Below are 24677 nucleotides of genomic sequence, written 5' to 3' on the forward strand. Positions count from 1 at the left end.
CATCCAAGATGGCGCCAGTATGTGCTTGTTTGTCAAATTATCGGCCCATTTCCAAATTACCTTTTGTGTCAAAAATTCTGGAGAAATGTGTTTTAGCGCAACTGCAGCCTTTTTTAGATGAAAATAGCACTTTAGATCCATTTCAGTCTGGATACAAGGCTTTGCACAGTACTGAATCTGCACTTTTAAAGGTTTTTAATGACTTGCTTTTAATGTCTGATTCTGGTAGCTCTGCAATTTTAGTGCTTTTAGATCTTACAGCTGCCTTTGACACAGTCGACCACACAATTCTTTTAGACCGCCTGAGAGACTGTGTGGGTGTCAGGGGGACTGCATTAGAGTGGTTCAGATCCTACCTGTCAGAGAGGTCCTTCTCTGTCAGGCTGGGGGACGCCACCTCTTCTTCTGCTCCGCTTTACTGTGGTGTCCCCCAGGGATCCATTCTAGGCCCCATCCTGTTTTCCTTGTACATTCTCCCTCTTGGAGAGATTTTTAAGAAACATGGAATGTCTTATCACTTTTATGCAGATGACTGCCAAATGTATATGCCAATTTCAAAAGGCCACGGCCCCCTGACACCCCTTCTCAACTGTCTATGTGATGTCAAGGCTTGGTTAGCCCAGAATTTTTTAATAATGAATGAGGGAAAAACGGAAATTTCAGTTTTTGGTCCGGCCCTCACTGACTTGGGACCATTGCAAAATCATGTGCGTCCTAAAGTCACCAGCCTTGGCGTCACTATAGACAGCGATTTTAAATTTGACAAACAAGTCAATGGCGTTTTAAAATCGTGTTTTTATCATCTTCGTCTTTTAGCAAAGGTAAAACCATTTTTATCTTTTAACCTTTTTGAATGCTTTTATTTCAAGTCGCCTGGACTACTGCAATGCACTTTATGCTGGAATTAGCCAAAAAGCTCTCTCCCGGTTGCAGTTAGTCCAGAACGCGGCAGCACGACTTTTAACAGGGGCCAGGAAACGTGAGCATATAACCCCAATTCTTCGGAGTTTGCACTGGCTCCCTGTTCATTTTAGAATTTATTTTAAATCCTTGCTGTTTGTTTTTAAAGCTTTACATGGACTGGCACCTCAGTATATCTCGGACCTCATCCAAATTTACACACCTGCGCACGCTCTGAGGTCCGAGAGCCAGCTCCAGCTCGTGGTGCCCAGGACGAGACTTAAAACCAGGGGAGACAGGGCCTTCTCTGTGGTCGGCCCTAAACTCTGGAACACTCTGCCCCTCCATGTTCAAACTGCTCCCACAGTGGAGTGTTTTAAGTCTCGTCTTAAGACCCACTTTTATGCTTTGGCTTTTAACACTACGTGAGTTGTGTGGTCTTCTGTCCTCTGTTGTCCTGTGTGGTTAGGGTTAGGGTTATAAATTTTGATGTCTATTTTACTGTTTTAATTGGTTTTACCCTTTAAAATAGTTTTTAATCATATTTATTTTTTATGTTGTCTCTGTATTGGTTTTCTATTCATTTATTCTTTGTTTTTATTCAGTCATTGGTGTAGCATAATATTGTTTTTAATATTATTTTTAATATTGTTTTTAATATTGTTTTTAATATTGTTTTTAACATGGCTGTGCAGCACTTTGGAAACATTCTTGTTGTGTAAATGTGCTATATAAATAAAGTGGATTGGATTGGATTGGATTGGAGCATATGAATTTAAAGGGGAACTGCACTTTTGGGGGAATTTTGCCTATCGTTCACAATCATTATGAAAGACATGACGACGGATGATTTTTTTTACTGCATTCTTACTAGTAAATAAACGCGATCAAAAGTTTGCTTACAATGGAGCCTATGGGAGCCGGTCAATTCGCCCTATAGAGCCCCTAAAAAAACATCCAAACACCTCCATTAAGGTTTTATATACATGATGTTAGTATATATGTAATGCAGTAATGGGTACATGTATAATAATATTTAATATTTATGTATTTTGATCATTTTAAACATATTAATTTAAAAAACGTTTGCTTTTTTTTTTCTTCATCACTCATTTCTCTTCATTGCAGACTTTCTGAGAGCCAACAAACATAATAAAACACCACTTCCTGCACAAGGTCTGCTGTCATTAGATTTACGACTGCTAGGATGTTCATATATTCCCATTTACAAGAAAAGTGTCTCATAATCCTCGCAAAGAAACGTGGTCGGCGGCAGATGTAACAATCGCTGTTTGTGTCGTTCTTGCCAGTTCCCATTTTGTCGGATTATATCCTCAGCCATCTACTTTTCAGGTGAGAGGCATGATTTATGATCTACAATAAACTTACAAGGAGCTGGGAAGCAAGGAAACAGCAGACCACTCGATTATGTAAACATAGGCACAGCGATCACGTCGGCGCTTTAAATAGTTTGTCTGCGTTAGTGTTTATAAAAACAATATCACTAATACTTGATTAACATTCAAGTCACAAAATGTAAAATGAGTATTTGTTGGTGCTTTTTGAATGGTTATTTGTTGGATTTTATGGGCGGAATAGTGGAGCTCCCATGGGCTCCGCTGTAAGCAGACTTTTATTTGCGTTTATTTAATATTTAGAATGCATTAAAAAAAAAATCCATCCATCGTAATGTCTTTTATAATGGTTGTGAACGATAGGCAAAATTCTGAAAAAAGGGCAGTTCCATTTTAAATTTAAAAAAAAGTCCAAAGGCATTAGTGGCTCACCTTGTGTGAACTTCACCACGCGACACGTCTATCAGCCTATTTTTAGGTCTTTTATTGGACTATTTTAGCTTGTTTTGGTTTACTAAATGCATACTTCTCTTTGTATAATACTGGTACGGTCCTTTAGTTATGTGCATTTAAAGTGTCAAAATTGTCAGAAAATAAATACAATACATATTTCAAATTTTAGTGCCGCAGGCACAATGGTTTTGTATTATTTATATGTTTTGTCTCTGGAGCTTAACGTAAACTGCACACAAATACTGAGACAACAAATTTTCATCTGCAGATATGTATCTAAATTAAAAAATGTCTGCAGTTTCTAATCTGAGGTAGAAAAAAATCTTAATCTTAAAAAATGTTTAACAGTATGTTCTATAAGAAAACCTATAAGCATCACCTCACTACACTCTAACACCACTCACATGAAATCCTACCCATAAAAGTCATCCATGTGTTTCATCCTGCTTCATGTTAAACTGGCCAGCCTCTTTGCAATTCCTCTTTTCCGCAGCCAACCGCTGCCGCTGCTCATCGTCCAGCTTCTTGTAGTTGTAGTAGTGCATTATGAAGAAAAATATGCCTGGAACCAGCATAAACACACCACACGCGTAGTACATGTACTTGTAGTCCCCAAAAATATCAACTAGAGCTCCTGAAAGACATAATTAATTCACCATCACAAATGCTGCATTGTGTGCAATCAATTAAAAAAATATTTTTTCCAAACCTGAAAGTGGAGGGCCGAGAAGCACCGGGCCGCACTGGATAATGGTGACAAGTCCAACTGCACTGGAGAAACGATGAGCACCCACTAGGTCCATCAACACCTCAAAGAGCAGAGAACACACCATCCCGAATGCCATCCCAAAAAAGACGGCATAGATAACAAAGCCCACATATCCAGACGCCAGTGGGCACAGAAGGTGACATACTCCATTGTAGGATACGGCAAAGCTGAATAAATATTGGATTCTTGGTCGAACCCACTTCATATTGCCGATGAAGCCGGTTGCTGCTCGAGCAAACATGTCTACTAGGGCAAAGATGGAGAGCAAGAATGCTGCTGAATATTCATCAATGCCTTCATGTTTGGCATACGGGGCTAAGAAGACCACAGGCGCAAAAAAGCCAAAGACCATGACCACATTACCGATGATATAAATGAGGAATCCCCTGTGTTTGAAGAGCGAGACGTCTATGAACTTCTGCACACATCCCTTCGTCTTGCCTTCGTCGAGGCTTTCTACAGCTTGGTTGTCTACGAGCATTTTTTCTGCATCATTGCTCTCATCCGGCTCAGTTTTTGGTTGCGGTTGCACTTTTTTGTTGACGGGTCTCATCAGAGAACCAGCAACACAACAGTTCGAAACAATGGCTCCCAGGATTAGGAAGCTTCCTCTCCAGCCAAAGGAATCAAAGAGAAACTGGTTAAGAGGAGCCAGAGCTGACAGAAACACTGGACTTCCCGTCATCGCCAGGCCGTTCGCCATTGGCCTCTTCATGTGGAAGTATGTTCCAATGATGGTCAGAGCTGGCTGCAGGTTGAAGGCAAGGCCACAACCTGGTAAAATTATAGAAGGGTTTGTCAACACATCATAAATAATTGATGTGGCTTAATGGCCACAATAGAAATGTCACAACATAACAGCACTATGCAAATAATTACATCTGTGAACCATTAAGCCCACTCTATGGGGTTGCATGATGGGATTTTTATTAGCAGTAGTGTTCCAATACTGTACACAAAAAGAAATGATCAGGAGATGCTTTTCAGAGATTTTACCAATAATGCTGTGTGAGACACGCATTTTTGAGAGGTACCATAATCTAGACAAGTTGTTTTATGAATAGGCAGAAGGCACCTATGATACATAACAAACTTTAAATTTCAACAATGATTCACAAAATTACCTAAAAAAATCTGAGGATTTATTAGAAGACTAAAAAATGTTGTCGCAGACTTGAAACTATTTTTATCGTTACATTTTTAGATAACATTGTCTTTGAAAAACTGTGTTTCTTACTATATACAGTCTTTAAGATTGAGTATTTGTCCAAACTAGTGAAATGACTAATAACACTTTTTAATTTGGAGTAATCCGTTACGTACGGCGGGGGAAGGAGACGACACCAATACACCACACAATAGGTTTATTGAACTTGATGAATAGGTGGGATGTGTATGCTACTCTAAGTGATAGGTGCAAGACGATGTGTAGAAATAAACATGTAAATGTTACCAGAGTTTGTTGTATGTGCGTGTTGGATGAATCCTTCGTCAGACCAAAGGGGCAAGGCGAGAAGGCAGTCCGTGGGCAGGCAAGCGGTCGGGGGCTGGAGAGAAGCAACGAGGTCCGTGTCCAAGCAGCGGTCGAGGATCGAGGGAGGCAGTCCGGAATCCAGAGGGAAGTCGAGGCACACAGCTCGATCAGGGGAAACAGGGGAAGCACTATGCAAGAGTGAACTACTTTCCGGCACTGGATCTTCGTGTCTGCTGGTCTTTATGCTTCTTGCCCTCATCAGACCCAGGTGTTCTGATTGAGGATTGCCTGCAGGCTTGCAGGCGTGTGGCCGCGATGCGTGCAGAGCGAGCAGGGGCGTGTCCTGGCGCGCTTCTAGCGGAGGTGCCGGCAGAGCTAGCGGCAGATGACATGCGGGATTGTGCATGCGCCGTGACATAATCATGATTAATCACAGGTTATTACTCGCTTGCATAATTTAAATTAACTTAAAAATTACTCTAACAATTGAACACATGCAATTTTTTTTTCTCAGAATGACATACAGAAACAATTCAGAAATGTTGTATTTGAACAAACATAATTTATTTTCTCAAAACTTGCTAACAGTTTTATCTAAAGTCCAGTCAGGAGGGTTTTTACGGAGTGAAATTTGTCACTGAGCGCACTTATCGTTGTATTGACATATGCATTGACCTGATCTCTGACCATATAACAACCACGCCACCTTTCGGCTAACCATCCGCGAATAAGGTAAAGGAGCTTGTGCGGTCAAAATAAATTGAGTGTGTGGACGTCTTTGTGTGGGTTCTTTTGGGACCAATCGACCACTGTCACACCCCCTCGGGTACAGGTTTACAAGAGTCTTTTATTTTCGTTGTGTTTGTGCTTTTCAGAAATTGTCTTTGTCTTTCTTCTGCTTCTTCGTGCTCGTGTCACCCTCTGCTCCTGCCGGCCAGCCCCCTCATGGTCTCTGACGCTGCTAATAAAGAGACAGGTGATTAGATAACTCGTTCCAGCTGAGGTATCTACTCATCTGTCAGCTGCTTCATAGCCGGTTCCTGCACACACCCTACCCGCAGGATACGCGTGGACCATGCCCCCTCCACATGCCTCCACCGTCAGTCTCAGGCCGGGCAGCCGTCCGGCCGCGCCCACTCCCCTCTCCCCCCGTAGAGGGGCGCGAGAGGAAGTCGGCTACGGCCATCTGCGTACCCGGTCTGTAGACCACCCGGAAGTTGTAGGGCTGCAATGCAACGTGCGTTGGCATCCTTCATGCGGTGGAGCCATTAAAGCGGTTTGTGGTCCGAGCAGAGACTGAAGGCACGCCCCAACAGGTAGTACCGGAGGGCCCCGACCGCCCACCGGATAGCGAGGCACTCCTTCTCCACCGTGCTGTACCTCGCCTCCCGGTCCGAGAGTTTCCAGCTGATGTACAGGATGGGGCGTTCGACGCCCTCCACCCACTGGGACAGCACTGCCCCCAGTCCCCGGCCCGACGCGTCCGCCTTCAGACAGAAAGGGATGGTAAAGTCAGGCATGCGCAGTACCGGCTCCTTGCAGAGTGCTGTTTTTACCTTCTCGAACACCCGCTCTGGCACTGCTCCGTCCACTGGACCAGATCTGGAGCACCCTTTTGGGTGAGGTCAGTCAGTGGGTTGGTCAGGCCCGCGAACCGGGAAATGAACCGGCGGTAGTAGCCGCCAGACCCAAAAACTGCCTCACCTCTTTTTTCGTCTTGGGGGGTGGACAGGCTGCGATCGCCCCCCCGCTTCCCCCCCCCAAGTGGTACCCCAAATACTGTACTTCCCTCCGGCGAGTACCGCCCCCACCCGCCGCATGTGTTCTTCCCAGCCGCTACTCTGGATGATGACATCGTCCAGGTAGGCAGCTGCGTATGCAGCATGGGGGCGCAGCACTCGGTCCATGAGGCGCTGGAATGTGGCAGGCGCACCGAACAAACCAAACGAAAGTGTCACGAATTGGTATAAACCTTCCGGAGTGGAAAAGGCCGTTTTTTTCCCAGGACTCTGGTGACAAGGGAATCTGCCAGTAGCCCTTAATTAAATCCAGTGTCATGAAAAAACGAGCATTGCCCAGCCGATCCAGGAGCTCGTCGACCCGAGGCATTGGGTACATGTCGAAACGTGATATCTCATTCACCTTGCAGTAATCCACACAGAACCGCACATACCCATCCTTCTTCCCTACCAGAACGATGGGGCTGCACCACGCACTGTGGGATTCTTCTATTACCCCCAACTCTAGCATGGTTTTTAATTCTTCCCGAACTACTTTGCGCTTGTGCTCGGGAAGCCGTTATGGCCGAGAACGCACCGTAACATCCGGGCTGGTCTCAATATGATGTTGGATGAGGTTCGTGCGGCCAGGCAGCGAAGAGAACACATCAGAAAAGCGCCGCTGCAGCTTGGCAACATCCGCTTTCTGTGCTAACGTGAGCTGGTTGTCACAGGGAAGGGGAGAGGGCGGGGCAGAGCGCGGGATCTCTGGCCCCAACTCCTTCTCCTCCCTCACTACTGTTACCATGGAAACAGGCTCCGCCTCCTTCCATGCTTTCAGTAGGTTTAGATGGTAGATTTGAGTGTCCCTACCCCGGTCCGAACATCGAACCTCGTAATCCACATCACCCACTTGCTGCGTGACCTCAAAGGGTCCTTGCCACCTCGCAAGTAATTTCGAGCTGGAGGTTGGGAGTAATACAAGCACTTTTTCTCCCGGTGAGAATTTTCTTAGCTGGGTCCCCTTGTTATATGCGCGTTGCTGTCGTTCCTGGGCGCGGAGCAAATTCTCGCATGACAAGTGCCCCACCGTGTGGAGTTTTGCTCGCATGTCCATGACGTACTGAATTTCATTTTTGCTGGAGCTCGGACCCTCCTCCCAGCATTCTTTAATTACGTACAGCACCCCGCGCGGCCTTCTTCTATACCAGGGGTCACCAACGCGGTGCCCGCGGGCACCAGGTCGCCCGTAAGGACCAGATGAGTCGCCCGCGGGCCTGTTCTTAAAAAAAAATAATAATAATAAAAATATGTAAAAAAAAAAAAATATATATATATATATTATTTTTTTATTTTTTTTTTTAATTAAATCTACATAGAAAAAACACAAGATACACTTTCAATCAGTGCATCAACCCAAACAACCTCCCCCATGCACACTCATCCACACCCACTCACACAAAAGGGGTTATTTCTTTCTGCTACCAATATTCTGGTTCCCACAACATAGACAACACATCTGCAAGGGACACAGTCCCTGAAGCACACATGATTGTATAGGCTGCTGGTCCACTAACATTCTTATTAATTACTATTTTTTATGTAATTATTTTTATATTGTTTTACTTTCTTTTTTATCCAAGAAAATGTTTTTTATTTATTTATCTTATTTTATTTTATTTTTTAAAAAAGGGCCTTATCTTCAACAGACCAGGTTGTCAATGAAATTAGATTTGTTTAAAGGGCTTTTTAAACCAGGCCCAGTCCAGATAATGTCCAAGTCGGACTCAGCAACACACACCTTCATTCATGTACACAGAAAAAAATTAGGGAACACAACAGATTGCATATAATTTATAAACAAAATTACATTTTCAAAATAAGCATTTATGTACAGTCCAGATTATGTCCAGGTCACTCAAATTAGGGAACACAACAACAGATAGCATATAATCTATAAACATAATTATACTTTCAAAATAAGCCTTTGAGGACTTCTCATCTTTTCTTTAATGTTTTTTGGCATCATTATCGTTTTCAACCATGTAACTTTCTAAAATTAGAAAATACTGAATAAATGTTTTAAAGAATTAATACTAAGTGAATATCTGTTTTTGGCCTTAAAAATAAACATTTTACAGAGTACTATAATTAAATTGACTAAATCATGATTGTCAATGAACTCTCCTAAAATAACAGAAACCACATTAAGCTTCATAAACAAACCAATCCTTAAACACATTTTTTCAACTTCCACCCAAAACAAAGACACAATATGACAATACCAAAACAAATGCAGGGTGGATTCAGGCTCCTGACAACAAAATCGGCAATCATCTGACTCTGTCATATTCCATAATTTTAACATTTTCCCTGTGGGTAAGAAGTTATAAATAATTTTAATTTGAAAATAACGATTTTGCACATCGATAGTGGTTTTATAGATTAGTTTGAATATGGCATCCCATGGCAACGGGCAGTCAAAAAAGTCCTCCCATTTTCCATTTGTGTTGTATGAGGCAGCCTTCAAAGATTTCTTTATTAAATAAAAATTATATCTTTTTCTATTTATTTTACTTCCTTTTTGCCAACTACAATTTCTTATTAGAGGTTTACAAACTAATAATTTAGTAGTTCCATAATTATTTATTTGTTTCCATCTTTTCCCAATTACTCCAGTTAGTTGATAAAATGAAAAGCTTGAGCAAGCATCACCATACATAGCTCTAAATTCATCATACTTCATAATTTTACCATTCTCATTGATAATATCATTGACAAAAATGATTCCTCTTTCAAACATATTTTTCCAAAAGAAAGGCTTTCCATCTATTACAATATTAGAGTTCATCCATATTAACTGCTGCAAAATATCGTCTCTTTTTTCTGGCACATAAAATTGAAAACACCACTATGAGTGGATTGTTTCCTTTATGAACCCCGCCATGTTTCCCAGCAGACTCTCTGGGAGGGGATCACTTGTAAAAAAGGATACAATTTCTTTTGATACAGTACATGTTTTTTGTCCATCAGGACATTTGTGTACCACTCAATGTTTAAATACATCTTTGGAACAATTGATGCTTTTAAAGACAGACACATAGCTTCAAGGTTGAGAAGTTTCAGGCCCCCATATTCATACTCTTTGTACAAAACCTTTCTTTTAATCTTTTCTGGTTTGCCGTTCCAGACAAAATCGAAGACCCTCCGCTCATAAATCTTGAAAAAGTTTTGTGATGGAGCTGGTAATGACAAAAACAAATAAATAAATTGAGGAATAATTAACGAGTTGGCAATAGACATTTTACCATACAAGGTTAGGGATTTCCCTTTCCATAATTGCATAATTTTTTCCAGCTTTCTTAGTCGATTATCATAATTTACTGAGCCTAGATCTTCCAGATTTTCTGGGACAACAACACCAAGTATGTTAACTGGTCCATCTGTCCACAAAACAGGCACTTTGCATTCCATTCGAAAGGACGTTCCCTTTAGATTTCCGATCCTTAACATTTTACATTTATCATAATTAAGCTTAAGGCCAGATTGCTGTGAAAATATGTCCAAAAGATTAAGAAGGTTCCGCAAACAATGAGGAAAAATCTTATCTTTGTGAATCAGCCTTTTCTGACATGAACTTCATCAAGAACAAACACAGAACACGCCTCACTGATGCACATCTGCAAGACTCACTCAGAGTTGCAGTGTCAAGTTACACACCAGAGTACAACACACTAGTTAACAGCATGCAATGCCAGGCTTCCCACTAACTGACAAAGAAACAGATAACAGATTTGGTGTCCAGTTCAAAGTGTGACATGATTTAAAAATTTGAGAGTTTACTTTTGTATTTTACATGAGTTATTATTTGTACAAACATGGTGCAAAGTAATTCATGATTTGTTAAAAAAATGTTAGTGGCTAGCTAGTTAAAATGGGATATTGTGATTTCACAAGACTGTCTTAGAAGTGATCATTTGAAAATGTTCAATTTGAAAAATGTGCATTTAGAGAAAATATAAAAATAAAGTGTTGCATATTGATATTTATCTGTTTATATATATATATTTATTGTGAGAAATCATTAAGCTGATCAGTGTTTCCACAAAGATAAATATAATTAATTATTAATAATAACAGAGTTAAAGGTAAATTGAGCAAATTGGCTACTTCTGGCAATTTATTTAAGTGTGTATCAAACTGGTAGCCCTTCGCATTAATCAGTACCCAAGAAGTAGCCCTTGGTTTCAAAAAGGTTGGTGACCCCTGTTCTATACAATAGCTCAAAAGGCGCAAAGCCTGTAGAGGCCTGAGGTACCTCCCGCATCGCAAACATTAGGGGATCCAGCCATTTATCCCAATTTGGTTTGTCCTCGTGCGTTAACTTACGGATCATGGTTTTCAGCGTCTTATTCAACCGCTCCACCAGCCCATCTGTTTGTGGGTGGTACACACTTGTGCGGATCGCTTTAATTCCCAATAACCCGTACAGTTCCTTTATCATGTGTGACATAAAGGACGTGCCCTGTTGTCAGTCAGAATCTCTTTCGGGATTCCAACTCGGGAGATGATCTGAAACAGCGCTTGCGACACTCTTTGCAGAGATGGAGCGCAGTGGCACTGCTTCGGGATAGCGTGTTGCGTAATCCACCAGGACTAACACAAAGCGATATCCCCGTGTGCTCGGGTGCAATGGTCCGATGAGGTCCATCCAGATTCTCTCGAATGGGACCTCCATGAGCGGCAATGGGCGCAAGGGCGCCTTCGGGGTGGCCGCCGGATTCACCAGCTGGCAGTCCGGGCAGGCAGCGCACCAAAGGCGCACGTCCACCCAGTGCCCGGCCAATAGAATCGGACCATGACCCGATTGAGTGTCTTATTGTACCCCATGTGGCCAGACATGGGATTATAATGCGCCACTTGGAAAACCATTTCCCGGCGGCGTTTATGCACCAACAATTGGGTGGATTCCTCTCCGGTTTGAGTATCACGGCTCACTCGGTATAACCTGTCCCTAATAATTGAAAAATGAGGAAATACCCGCACCGTTCCCGGGCGCACCAGCTGACCGTCGATATAATCCACCTGGTCCCAGGCCGCGCGCAAAGTTTCATCACGGGACTGCTCAAGGGGAAAATCCTCCGTAAGGTGCCAGAATCCCCCGCCGGTTCCCGCTCGGCAGTGTCGGATGGACTTGCGTCGCCACTCAGAACTGTGTGGATATTCCCCTTTTCTACAGTCCATGAACGCACCCTCACACATTGTGTTACTAGCAAGTTAAAGCCCGGCCAATTTGTACCCAAAATCACGGGGTGCGTAAGGTGCGCGCTTACGGCAACCTTGATACTATGCTGGAGGTCGTCGCCCCCGCTCCTGATGGCTCTGCCGCCCTGCCCATCAACGTCTGCAAAATACGCGTTTGCTGCTGGCCAGCTGCTGACACCTCGGCCAGGACCCGGCCGAGCACCTCCGGGGGGATGGGGCCAACATCTTCTCGCGGCCCTGCTGCGTTGGGCGCCACTTGTGGACGTCTTTGTGTGGGTTATTTTGGGACCAATCGACCACTGTCACACCCCCTCGGGTACAGGTTTAAAAGAGTCTTTTATTTTCGTTGTTTTTGTGCTTTTCAGCAATTGTCTTTGTCTTTCTTCTGCTTCTTCGTGCTCGTGTCACCCTCTGCTCCTGCCAGCCTGTCCCCTGGCTGGTCGCCAGACAATTTCAGGGTACATATAGGCAAACAACCATTCACACTCACATTCATATCTATATGGACAATTAAGTGTCTTCAAATAACCTAGCATGCATATTTTTGGAATGTGGGAGGAAACCAGAGTACCGGGAGAAAATCCAAGCACGCACGGGAAGAACATGCAAACTTCAAACAGAGATGTCCAAACAGAGATTTGAACCTAGATCTCCCAGATGATATTGTTATCATTGCTGCGTGATCACACACAAATAAACGTTTAAAAATATGCAATTACATGAAGTGCATACATTTTTTCTGTCAAAATGGAAAGAAAAAAATACATTTACTGTATTCTTCAGACTATGAGGCCCACTTAAAATCCTTTCATGTTCTCAAAAATGGACAGTGCACCTTATAACCCGGTGCACCTAATATATGTATTAAATCTGGTTCTGTTTACTGACTTCAAACCAATTTTATTTGGTACATGGTGTAATGATAAGTGTGATCAGTTGATGGCAGTCACATAGAGATACATGTGGACTGCAGGTTGACGCCTGTTCAATAAATGATGTTAGCAAGTACCTATTAGCAAACAAGAACAAGACTTTGATGTTTCATTGAGTGAGTCTACTGACAGATATAAGTTAGAATTTTAGGCTTGTATTAGAAATGGCTACAGCGGAGGATGAATACCACACAACAAGAAGATGAAGTACATGTTATCTAGACCACAAGGAAGTGTTTTAAGTGTAGAAACAAAATCATAATATGACCCCTTTAATGAGCCTAATAATCCGGTGCGCTTTGCGTATGAAAATAGACCTGAATAGACCTGTTGAACGACAGTGCACCTTGTAATCCGGTGCGGTTTATAGTCTGAAAAATACAGTAGTAATAAAGATTACTGTAAATTCCGAAATATAAGCCGCTACTTTTTTCCTATACTTTGAACCTTGCGACTCATAAGACGGTGCGGCTAATTTATGGATATTTTTTTTGCTAACTGCCATAATGTTTTGTGTCCAACTCTTTTCATTACATCCTAGTAGATGACGAAAATTGTGTGTTATTGTTTGTGCTATGGTGTCTATTTGACGAGTTCACTCACTGCAGTTGCTGTGAGTTGAAAATGTATTTCCTGTTTGGCCTCAAACAGAAAGTAAAACCATCCATACCATTCTGCTTCAAATGATTCATCCCTCTAAGTAACATGTGTAAGTTTCACAATATAACTAAAACAATTTATTGCTTCTAAACCGTCCCATGTGTGATGTCTGTAGAGTGATTTCATGTACATTTGTCCGTGCTATAGTAATGTAATGAATCCAGCGTCGTTAGCATTAGCTAATATGCTAACATGTCTACGAGTGTCTATGTTAGTATTATTAACTCACAGTGCCATTCTTTTTGTATTGTTTACATTTTACAAATTCCTCAGTAGAGTTGGTAGAGTGGCTGTACCAGCAACTTGAGGGTTCCAGGTTCGATTCTCGCTTCCGCCATCCTAGTCACTGCTGTTGTGTCCTTGGGCAAGACACTTTACCCACCTGCTCCCAGTGCCACCCACACTGTTTTAAATGTAACTTAGATATTAGGTTTCACTATGTAAAGCGCTTTGAGTCACTAGAGAAAAGCGCTATATAAATATAATTCACTTCACTTCACTTCATAAAATGTCACCGTGGAGTTATTGAGCCTGTTTGGCCGATTGGAAAGCTATCTTTTGCAGCTAGTGGGTCTAAGACGATGACTTCTGTTTTGTTTGATCATCCGTTTTACTAGCGTGTTACAGGAACAGTTTCGAAACAATTAAGGTATGTAAACAAACATTTTAAAAAAATCTTTCTCTTTAAATAACTCAGTTCACAACGCAAATATCTGCGGCTTACAGTCCGGTGCGGCTAATATATGGAATCGTATTATTTTCTTCTAAAATTTAGTGTGTGTGGCTTATATCCCTGTGCACTCTTTAGTAATAAAGAGTAGTAAATAAGCATTGTATTGACGCACATTATTTCCAGGCTTTCACAGGCCATACAAGATGGTGTGGCGGCCCAGATCTGGCCTTTGGGCCCTGCATGTTCTAATTTATCGAAATGAACCTGAATATTTTTGTGGGTGCACCACATTCTATTTAAAAATCAAAGGTTGGAAACTCTGCTTTACAATATTCAATCCTGATGAAGAATCCAATAAATCAACCACGCCACATAAAGTACACACAACCATCTTTAACATTACTGTGCACTCGTTGCAACATCTAATCCAGTGGTTCTTAACCTTGTTGGAGGTACCGAACCCCACCAGTTTTGTATGCGCATTCACCGAACCCTTCTTTAGTGAAAAATAAAATGTTATTTATTTTCAAATTCAAGAAAAAGTCATGTTTTTTTACTGGTGCACAAAATGAACCGTGCATGAACATCACCTTGTTCAAAGAACAAAACCAACACAGTGCATGAACTTAAACACATTACACACCTAACACATTACCATGAATTGATTAACGTGGACCCCGACTTAAACAAGTTGAAAAACTTATTCGGGTATTACCATTTAGTGGTCAATTGTACGGAATATGTACTGTACTGTGTAAACTGTACTGTTTCATATAATGTATTCTCTTCCTTTGCAATCTACTAGTAAAAGTTTAAATCGATCAATCAAACAACCTGCAAATCAGATGGAAAATTAGGGGGAACATTGTTTGGGGGTATCCATAATACGCTGATAGGGAGAAGTTTTTATTTACACGATAAGTCGGATGTCTCTTTACCTCCGTGGCGGAGGGTCCGCCGAACCCCTGAGGCCGACTCACCAAACCCCTAGGGTTTGATCAAACCCAGGTTAAGAACCACTGATCTAATCCCTCAAACATTTGGAGCGATTGCACCGACATGGAAACACATGTAATTATTGATTTGAAAACTGTTAGATTACCTCCAATTACTCCAACGCAGAGGTACAGATGGAAGATAGTTGTTCCAAAAGAGGCGAGCACCATAGCACAGCCAACCATTACCCCACCAACCATGACCACGGGTCTGCTGCCATAACGATTCACAAGAATGCTGCTCACGGGCCCTGCAAAGGACAGAGACGTAAAGTTAACAGCAATGATTTTTTATAATTATATGGATGTCTCTATTCAATGTATTAAAACTGCACAGATATATGAGACATTTTTAGAGGGATGTTGACGACTGACCTCCAGCATACATTGATGCAAGCATGACCGAGGACACCCAAGCAATCTGGCTGTAGGAAACAGAAAAATATTCCTGAATCTCCTTGTAGTAGATGGTGAGCGACTTGGGAAAGGCGTAAGCAAATCCAATGGAGATAAAGGCCGCGAAGACCACGGCCCAGCCCCAGCCTCCGTCTGGAGGAATGTAGCCCAGGCTGGTTTCTGCTTCCAGCGGCATGTTGGATTTAGGGCCTGAATAGAGAGCAGATGTGAAACAAAGTTAAGGTTGAGACTCCAAAGTTGTGACCGTGATATGCAGACTCTAAGTGCAAGCCACAAACCACACCTCTGCACAATTCTTAAGTTTTCTGGCCAGCCCATGAAGTGTGTTGCTGTGCGGGAGGCCCTACTGAAAGTCTTTTCATCTTGTCACGTGTCAGGTAGGGGGGAAAAATCTAAGCCTCGAACAATCACTCAAGACATTGTGCTCCATAACAACTGCTGTAAAATAGTCTGTTTTTAGAATGTTTACCGTAGTGCTGCAAAGCTCCAAAAGGTGACGCGCAAGCTCTGTAAGGGAATACAATTGCATTAAAAGTAACGAGGTGCACAATAGAGGCAGGTAAATTATAGTTGTGTGTCTCTCTTAGTGACAGTTTGGAGGCGAATCACAATTCTAGGGTTCAAATACATCACTTTAAAACATGCATGTTTATTTCTCCTGGGGGTTGATGAAAGTTTCTCACATTCCTTTCCAGGGTTTTTCCTCTGTGCAGGATTTATACGACAAACGACACCGCTTGATACCAACAAAAAAAAAAAGAAAAGAAAAGAAGAAAGCATCAAAGAAACCACCGGGGTGGATTTTCTAACTGCACAACTGATGCAGTGGTAATTCATATTGATTCTTACTTTGTGTGTGTTGAAGTAAAAATAAAAATCACATTAAACAAATATAATAAAAGAGTTAACACTGAAAGCATGTGTGACTACTCTACTATCATCAAGCTTTTTTATGTGGGATATTACAAACCGGTGCCTAAAAAGAGACAGCGCACCCCCTTACCCCCTGCCTCTGTTTGATGGACCCACTCTTTCACTGTTGGGAACTATTGGTGTTTTCTTTCACAAATGAGCATACGCCTGCTTATTGCATCCAGTCTGTGGCTGTTAAGTATTAGTGTTTGTTGACATCAACCCAGTGGAGCTTGTTACACTGTTCTTCCAATAGAGTTAGTTGAAAATGACCCAACGGAAATTACGTGCATTTTAAAAAAAAAAGAAGAACTTATTGTTTTACTTCCCTCAGCTTGGTGGGGTGCCTCAGCTTCATCTCTAGTCTCAGCTGTCCAAACACAATTGATTGTATGGAACAAAGGCAAGGAGCAAATCTGATCCAACACACTGTTTTTTTTTAACATATTTGCCTTCAGTGATGTACTGCTGTCATATTTATTATTAAATTACTCCTGGTTGATTGGCAGCCCCTGTGGAGAGCACTTGTATTTCTTACCACAGTCAACAAACAAATAGACTCATGGGGTTGTTTTCTTGCCCCACCCTGCAGTAGTGTTTACAGTACCATGTAAAATTATAAATAATTACATTATTCTTAATATTGACTTACACTGAGTAGTTGCAGTTTTTGTTCCCATATACATCTATTTTTTATTCCTCTTGATGTCACGAGCAGGCAGGATTATATAGCTGACTTGGAATTTGAGAGACAGGGCAGGTCTCGACCCTGGACTGGTGAACAGTCATTCACATTGTATACATATGGACAAATAAGATCCACATTCACATTCACACCTCTGGAGAATTTAGATGCTCCAATTAATATGCATGTTTGGTTTTACTCGGAGAGGAAGTTGGAGTACTTGGAGAAAAACCTCACAAGCACTAAGAGAACACTCAAACTTCTTGCAAAGTTCAGCTTTAGTGGCACTGTATCAATGATCAACAATGTTTGTTTTTTTAAACATGAATCATAACAATTATCAAAATTGCTATTGACTGTTGCATGTTGAGAGTATTTTGTGGGACTAGAATGTAAACCCGTATTAATTAACAAGAAAACTGTAAGGAATAAAATAATATATCTCTATTTTATAATTCTCATTAAAAATAACAACAACTCATTTAGTAAGGTCTACATTTGTCAGTTGTCCAACATCTTATGCTACTGTATGTCTACATAAAGTATATGATGGTGTGCAGGTTTTCACGGTGTAGCTTTATATATAGTGATGTCGCCCTTACGTGGTAATTTAAAATATTGCAGCTTTATGTCGATAGGTGAATGCAGGGTTACCAGACGTATTAGCTCGATAATTACAACCTCTGCACACGGCATGATCAATATGTACAAAAAATCCCATTATGTACAATAATATGATCCATGTGTACAATAATTACATCCATTCAAAGCACGTATATCAACAAACACAAACAGATACACCGGCATGTTGTACATTGTCTCACTTGACTTTTCAATGCTGCCAGTTTATTTAAATTCAAAGCTGCGTGATAATTTACACGGTGTAAATTAAAACCCATGGGAATGTTTTACTGTAGCAGATGGTCGTAAACTTCTCGAAATCAGGTATGTACGATAATGTTCTTAAATATGACAATTTCAAGCTTCGAGCACGATAAGTTGTCATTTTCCATCTGGCAACGCTCACTAAACCCGGAAGTTGTGAGAACTACGCCTACCGGTTAGCTTCCGTTGTTCAGTCTGTATGACTTTATGTAACACCACGAGTCAAAGTAGGAAAATATCGATTATTTAATATTTTTTTAGGGTTAGTGTTTGTTTATTGTTTACTCCAACCGCTGTTGAGGATGAATGTTGCTACACAGGTTCGCATTAGTATTCTTAGCTAGCACTCTTAGATAGTTCGGTGCATCTGACGCTACTTTTGTGAGCATGCGCGGTTTTTGCTTGGCGGCGAGAAATAATTTTCCGTCAAATCCTACGTGGGTGCTCGGCATTGTCCGTGGGTGCTCGGGCCCGGAAGCTCACACGGGATCGGCTCCTTGTGTTTCGGTGTCATAATTCATTAGTCAGCTGTTTGAGTCCCACTCTAATTCTAAGTACAAATGTTTACCAACATCAAACTTGGTGTTTTAGCTTTAGGCAGACTGCCTCCTATTCATTTCAGGACAAGTGTGGCAAATGTTCTCTGCAGACATCATCGGAACCTCGCCTCTCAGTCCGGGGTCAAGGTGAGTTATTACATGTTCCAAATATTGTAACCATTATGTACACATAACGTATGTTGTGATGAATGTTAGCATGGGAAGAAGATGTACAGTGACCGGTTTGCATCCGCTCATGCCAGAAAGGGTTACTTGGTGTCAAACAGTGGCTAAAATAGTCCAACTGCGTCACTAGACAGCTGGAGTCCAAGAGGAAAATAATATTTGTTTTGTCTAATTCTGCTGTAGATATTCGATCATTGTTTGTGATCAAGTCAAAACATTAAAGATTGCTGTCAGAATATTTAGTTGTGTCAACTATCTTGATTAGTGGCAGCAACTCGGTAAACAATTAAAATATAACAGTCAACAAAAATGTGAGATTAAAATGATCTTCAATCCATCTTCCCACCATTCATGTCAAGAGCATCACCTTGAAAATCCTGGATCAAGACCTCCTGGACGGTTCAGGTTTTAGCAGCAGCTTGTCCTCTAAGAAACTAAAGCATGAACTTGGCTGGTGTGTTCAACTGGACACCACCAGATATAGTTGGCTTTAGTTTTAAATGTCAGGGATGCAACATGACAGTAATACTGCGAGTGTAGGACCACTACCAGCAGTAATACTGCAAACTGCAACAAAAAACAGTGCAATAACAGTTCAATACATGTTCATAACATGGTCACTACTGCCTATTTTCTCTTGTTATATTCATATTTTTACTCTTATTCTTATTGTCGCTTTTTATTTTTATTCTTATTGTAATATTTTCTATTTTATTTCAATTTATACCCCCATTATTAACTTTTACTTTTTAAATTCGATCTCAATTCTACGGAGCCCCTAAAGGGACATGGAGGGAAAAAAGTGTTTTCCGAGATTTCGCAATACTTTTTGCGAGATTTTCCTGTCAGTGAACCGAAAGTAAAACAGCGATGGTGAACCTGAAATGTATGCTTACCTTGTCTCTCTTCATTAGTCTAATGCAGTGGTTCTTAACCTTGTTGGAGGTACCGAACCCCACCAGTTACATATGCGCCTTCACCGAACCCTTCTTTAGTGAAAAATAAAATGTTGTTTTTTTTTCAAATTCAAGACAAAGTTATGTTTTTTTACTGTTGCACAAAATGAACCGTGCATGAACATCACCTTGTTCAAAGAATAACACAAACACAGTGCATGAACTCACAACAAATTACACACCTGCAAATCAGATGGAAAATTAGAGGGAAAATTGTTTGGGGGTATCCATAATACGCCTATCGGGAGAAGTTTTTATTTACACAATGAGTTGGGTGTGTCTTGACCTCAGCGGCGGAGGCTCCGCCAAACCCCTGAGGCTGACTCACCGAACCCCTAGGGTTTGATCGAACCCAGGTTAAAAAACAACCACTGGTCTAATGTCCTCTTTTGGGACCTCTCTAGACACTAAGAACCGCTCCAAATCGTCTTCCATGGTTGCAACTGACATATTATGGCCCCACAACAGAGCATAGATGATGGGTAGGCTCCCACATGCTCCCGCTCCTCCATCGCTTTGTCTGTTGCACTTCTGGTTCAGCATCAATGTGTCTGTTTTACTTCCGGTTCACTGACATAGGAAAAAAAACTTTTGCGAGATCCCGAAAAAAGTATTGCGAGATCTCGCAAAAGTGTTGCGAGATCTCGCAAAACATCTATGTCCCTTTAGGTGCTCCGTACAATTCTGTACACTGCTGCTGGAATTTAAATGTTCCTGGGGGAACTCTCCTGAAGGAATCCAATATCTATCTTTCTATTTATCTATCTGTCTATCTGTCTGTCTATCTGTCTGTCTGTCTGTCTGTCTGTCTGTCTGTCTAATACTGCAAACAGTCAATACACAGGTCAGGCACACGAGTGCATCGGGTACACGCTGAACTTACCAAATCATTCAGGACTAACTATGATTTTAGGCAAGGCAAGGCAAGGCAACTTTATTTGTATAGCGCTTTTCATACACAAGGCCGACTCGAAGTGCTTCACAGACAACAAAGTGAAATGAAAGAAAATAAAAGCAAAATTAAAATGCAGACAATAAAAATAAAAACAGTGCAGACGTTAAAAGTTAAAAGATTAAAATATTTAGCTGAAAGCTAAGGTGAACATAAAAGTCTTCAGTCTAGTTTTAAAAGTAGTCAGAGTTGGGGAAAGTCTGACATCTTCAGGAAGTTTATTCCAGCTATTTGTTGCATAGTGACTGAATGATGCTCTCCCTTGATTTGAGTTTACTCTTGGAACCGCTAACAGATTGGTCTCAGAAGATCTTAGTGATCTAGAGGGCTTATATAGTGGGAGCATATCAGTAATATACTTCGGCCCTAGACCATGTAGTGATTTATATGTGAGCAGGAGGATTTTGAAATTAATTCTCTGATGTACAGGGAGCCAAGATAATTGTTAATGTCTGTTAATTGTTCATCTTGAAGGAGACTAATATAATCGAGTAGTTTTACATAGAGCTGTCTGATATGGCTGAAAACTGCATCACAATGTAAGTTTTTGGTCGATATCGATTAAATGTATATTTTTTATGACCTTTGGAAAATATGGACCAGAATAAAAATATAATAAATGTGTAACCTTCCTTTGACTCTTCAGACCTTTTAAAAATGTACACCCCCACAAGGTCTCTGAGGTCAGCTGATCCGTTTCTTCTTGTCGTCCCAAAACCCGTTTAAAATCCAGAGGTGATCATGCATTTTCTGCTGTGGCTCCAAAACTTTGGAACAATAACCCTATCGTTATTCGGATGGCTCCCTTTTTAATGACTTTTTAAATTACGTCTTAAAACATATTTTTACTCTTTGGCTTTTAAACCAGCATGAGAGTTGTGGGATTTTAGTCTAGTTTGTTTTCTCTGATGTATTTTATGTATTTACTCTTTTATAGGTAAATGTTGTATATTACTAACTCTTCTAGTATGTATGTCTTAACTTCTGTGCAGCACTTTGTGAAACTTGTATTGTTTTTTGAATGTGCTATACAAATAAAGTGGATTGGATTTGATTGGATTGACTAGCCCTTCAGTTTACAAGGCAGAAAGGAAAATAAATGCCATCGTAACCATGGAAAACACTCAATATAAACACAATTCTAAAATCACAATAAACACTTAACAATAACCTATTTTTCAATTAAGGTGCAAAAATAGGGAATATGTTACAAGTGCTTAATCAAGTGGAACAAAGTTTAAAAATGTAAACAAAGAGAAATGTGAGAACAGGTTTACTGCCAGAAAGTTACATGGTCAGTGTAACATTTTATTTCAGTATGGAAATGGATTTATGTTACGCAGGAATTATTAATTAAATATGGACCAAATTGTTATTTTAAAGTAGCACATGTCATCCATCCATCTTCTTCCGCTTATCCGAGGTCGGGTCGCGAGGGCAGCAGCTTAAGCAGGGAAGCCCAGACTTCCCTCTCCCCAGCCACTTCGCCCAGCTCTTCCCGGGGGATCCTGAGGCGTTCCCAGGCCAGCCGGGAGACATAGTCTTCCCAACGTGTCCTGGGTCTTCCCCGTAGCCTCCTACCGGTCGGACGTGCCCTAAACACCTCCCTAGGGAGGCGTTCGGGTGGCATGTCATATTTTGTTATTTTTTTCAAATATGCTGTCTTGCACTTTAGTTCCGACCTGTTGTTTTCATACATCCAAATAGGGAACAGACGTGGGTTCAAAAGAAAAGATGAGCGCAGTGAAGGACTACGATCCGTTGGAAAAACATCCTAAAAACTGCCATGCTGTCGAGGTGTCTTTTCCTGTTTTATCGACACTTTTTTTCGCTCTCTGCAGCACTCATTTTTAGTTTCTCTTCTCACTCCATGCAAAGAATCAACAGCGATACAGCAAGATGGCACAACTAAACGTGATAGTTGATACTGTTATGCGATTGGCTGTTTAAAGTGTCCCTCCTATTGCTCACTGATCAATTCTTGTTTTGCTCGGTTACCATATCGCGAGTGCCTTTGTCATGGAACCAAACATGCTTCATTTGTTCCAGTTCCAGTTTCGACCTAAAAAATAATGGTCTCCTTACGCCAAGCACAATGACATCAGGAACAGCTACCCATTACATTTTTAAAGGGTATAAATTATGATGCTGATGATGCAAATTACACATTATTTCTGCTCTTCTTAAGGTGCTGTATGATGGACGTTGTCCCATATGTGTGAAGGAGATTCAGGTCCTTCAGTTTCTGCAAAAAAACAAGCCCGACAAAGTGGACTTTGTCGATATCTCACTTCCAGGCTACGATGGATCCAAATACAACGGGGTCAGCTATGAGGCAGCCATGGAGGAAATGCATGTGATTGATGAGAACAATGAGGTCAATTAACATCACAAGTTATATAATTATGTATTTTATTAAAAATATGTCTGATATGCATTTCTTGTCTTGGTGTGTTTTTTCATGGGCAGGTTCATCGGGGCGTCCCCGCGTTTGCAGTCATGTATGCCGCAGTGGGCCTGGACTTTTTGGGTCGCTTTATGATGTTGTCACCGGTGAGACCGTTGATGGACAAGGCCTACGCTGTCTTTGCCAGGAATCGCTTAAAGTGGACCGGACGCGGGGAGGAGTGCGCCACAGGACGTTGTGAAAAGAAAACGCCTTGACCCTTGGTGAATAGATAAAATTCAGAATCTATAAACTACATTTTGGGTTTTAGGTTTATCAGGGACACAAATGGACAAAAACACAGTCCGTTGCTTAACCCTCTGGGGACATTCCATTATTATTAGACAGGACATAAAAGTCTATAAGTCTTTGAGGGGTGTAAAACAATTTTGGATTCCTTTTTTTTTTTTGTTTACTTTTTTCTGATCCAATTTCTCAAACTTCAGTCCTAAATCCTAAAGATTTGTTTACCCTTTTGAAGGCTTTTTGATCAGTTAAATGTCACATGTTTTTTGTAAATTATTTAATAAATGAATCAGTTTGTTTAATATTTAATTAATTAGTAAAATCAAATTTAATTAATTAGTAAAATCGCTATAGTTATGAAAATATATACTAATTGACTGTGACATCGTTTCATCTAAAGGGTAAAATAAAAATACATGTTTGGTAATAATGTTCAGGGTTGAAGTTGATTTCGGGATTAGAGCAAAAAAATGTCAATCCAAACGTTTGTATGACCCTTGAAAAATGGAACAACTTTTATTTCCCGCTTGGCTTTGGGGTATTGTGGAATAACTGCCAGTGTACTGTACACCTTTGAAAGAATTGGACATTGACATTTTAAAATTCAACATGAAAACCCTCTCTAAGGAACAATCATGTATAATGGAGGAATACCACAAAATTGATGTCCAAAAATGTACTCAAAGGACTAAAAAGTCAGCCTTTGTCTCCTTAGGGTTAAGGGAGGTTTGCAGGGCCTGTCTATGCAAAGTTCTTAAAGACGGGGGAAGAAACACCTAACTGTAGCTGTACAATAACGGTTATATGGCTCTAGTCCAGTGGTCCCCAACCACCGGGCCGCGGCCCGGTACCGGTCCGTGGACCGATTGGTACCGGGCCGCGGCCGCACAAAAAGTAAAAAAATAAATAAATAAAAATATTTTATTTTATTTTTAATTAAATCAACATAAAAAACACAATATATACATTATATATCAATATAAATCAATACAGTCTGCAGGGATACAGTCCGTAAGCACACATGATTGTATTTCTTTATGACCCGGTCCGTGGGACAAATTTTCCAGCATTGACCAAAGGTTGGGGACCACTGCTCTAGTCTATGAAGAAGAAAATAAATTCATGGGCATTCATGAGTCAGACATATTTCATTTGTAATTTGACTACTAACCATAGTTTATCATCACTGTATGTAAGATGTTGCTTGATCAGTTGACATTATTAATAAAGTCACTATTCAAAAGCATTGCGTATTTGGG

General features: G+C 41.0%; 3 protein-coding genes across 3 annotated transcripts in view; 2 read left to right on the forward strand and 1 right to left on the reverse strand.

Moving 5' to 3' along the window:
- The window catches only part of nfascb (neurofascin homolog (chicken) b), a 139245-nt gene that overhangs the window by 67648 nt on the left and 46920 nt on the right, over window positions 1–24677 (forward strand). The window lies entirely within an intron of this gene.
- Window positions 913–19243, reverse strand: slc16a7 (solute carrier family 16 member 7). The gene is made up of 5 exons (XM_062053280.1): window positions 19186–19243; window positions 15570–15800; window positions 15302–15445; window positions 3418–4251; window positions 913–3342 (listed from the first exon to the last, which is right to left on the reverse strand). The coding sequence occupies exons 2-5, from the start codon at window positions 15784–15786 to the stop codon at window positions 3134–3136; spliced, it is 1404 nt and encodes a 467-aa protein (XP_061909264.1). The 5' UTR covers window positions 15787–15800; window positions 19186–19243; the 3' UTR covers window positions 913–3133.
- Window positions 18248–24642, forward strand: LOC133653707 (uncharacterized). Its single transcript, XM_062053281.1, has 3 exons — window positions 18248–18779; window positions 22915–23103; window positions 23196–24642. Exons 1-3 carry the CDS (start codon window positions 18654–18656, stop codon window positions 23388–23390), a joined length of 510 nt encoding a protein of 169 aa, XP_061909265.1. The 5' UTR covers window positions 18248–18653; the 3' UTR covers window positions 23391–24642.

Source organism: Entelurus aequoreus, linkage group LG07 (assembly GCF_033978785.1).
Source record: "Entelurus aequoreus isolate RoL-2023_Sb linkage group LG07, RoL_Eaeq_v1.1, whole genome shotgun sequence".
Taxonomy (NCBI): Eukaryota; Metazoa; Chordata; class Actinopteri; order Syngnathiformes; family Syngnathidae; genus Entelurus; species Entelurus aequoreus.

What these genes read in the sequence shown, in the direction of transcription:
- slc16a7 (XM_062053280.1), bottom strand. Translation starts at nt 15,786, where the DNA reads ATGCCGCTGGAAGCAGAAACCAGCCTGGGCTACATTCCTCCAGACGGA. An exon ending in TGCATCAATGTATGCTGGAG is followed by an intron (nt 15,446 to 15,569) that starts GTCAGTCGTCAA and finishes TGTCCTTTGCAG; the next exon opens with GGCCCGTGAGCAGCATTCTT. An exon ending in CTGCGTTGGAGTAATTGGAG is followed by an intron (nt 4,252 to 15,301) that starts GTAATCTAACAG and finishes TAATTTTACCAG; the next exon opens with GTTGTGGCCTTGCCTTCAAC.
- LOC133653707 (XM_062053281.1), top strand. Translation starts at nt 18,654, where the DNA reads ATGTTTACCAACATCAAACTTGGTGTTTTAGCTTTAGGCAGACTGCCT. An exon ending in CCTCTCAGTCCGGGGTCAAG is followed by an intron (nt 18,780 to 22,914) that starts GTGAGTTATTAC and finishes GCTCTTCTTAAG; the next exon opens with GTGCTGTATGATGGACGTTG. An exon ending in TGATTGATGAGAACAATGAG is followed by an intron (nt 23,104 to 23,195) that starts GTCAATTAACAT and finishes TTTCATGGGCAG; the next exon opens with GTTCATCGGGGCGTCCCCGC.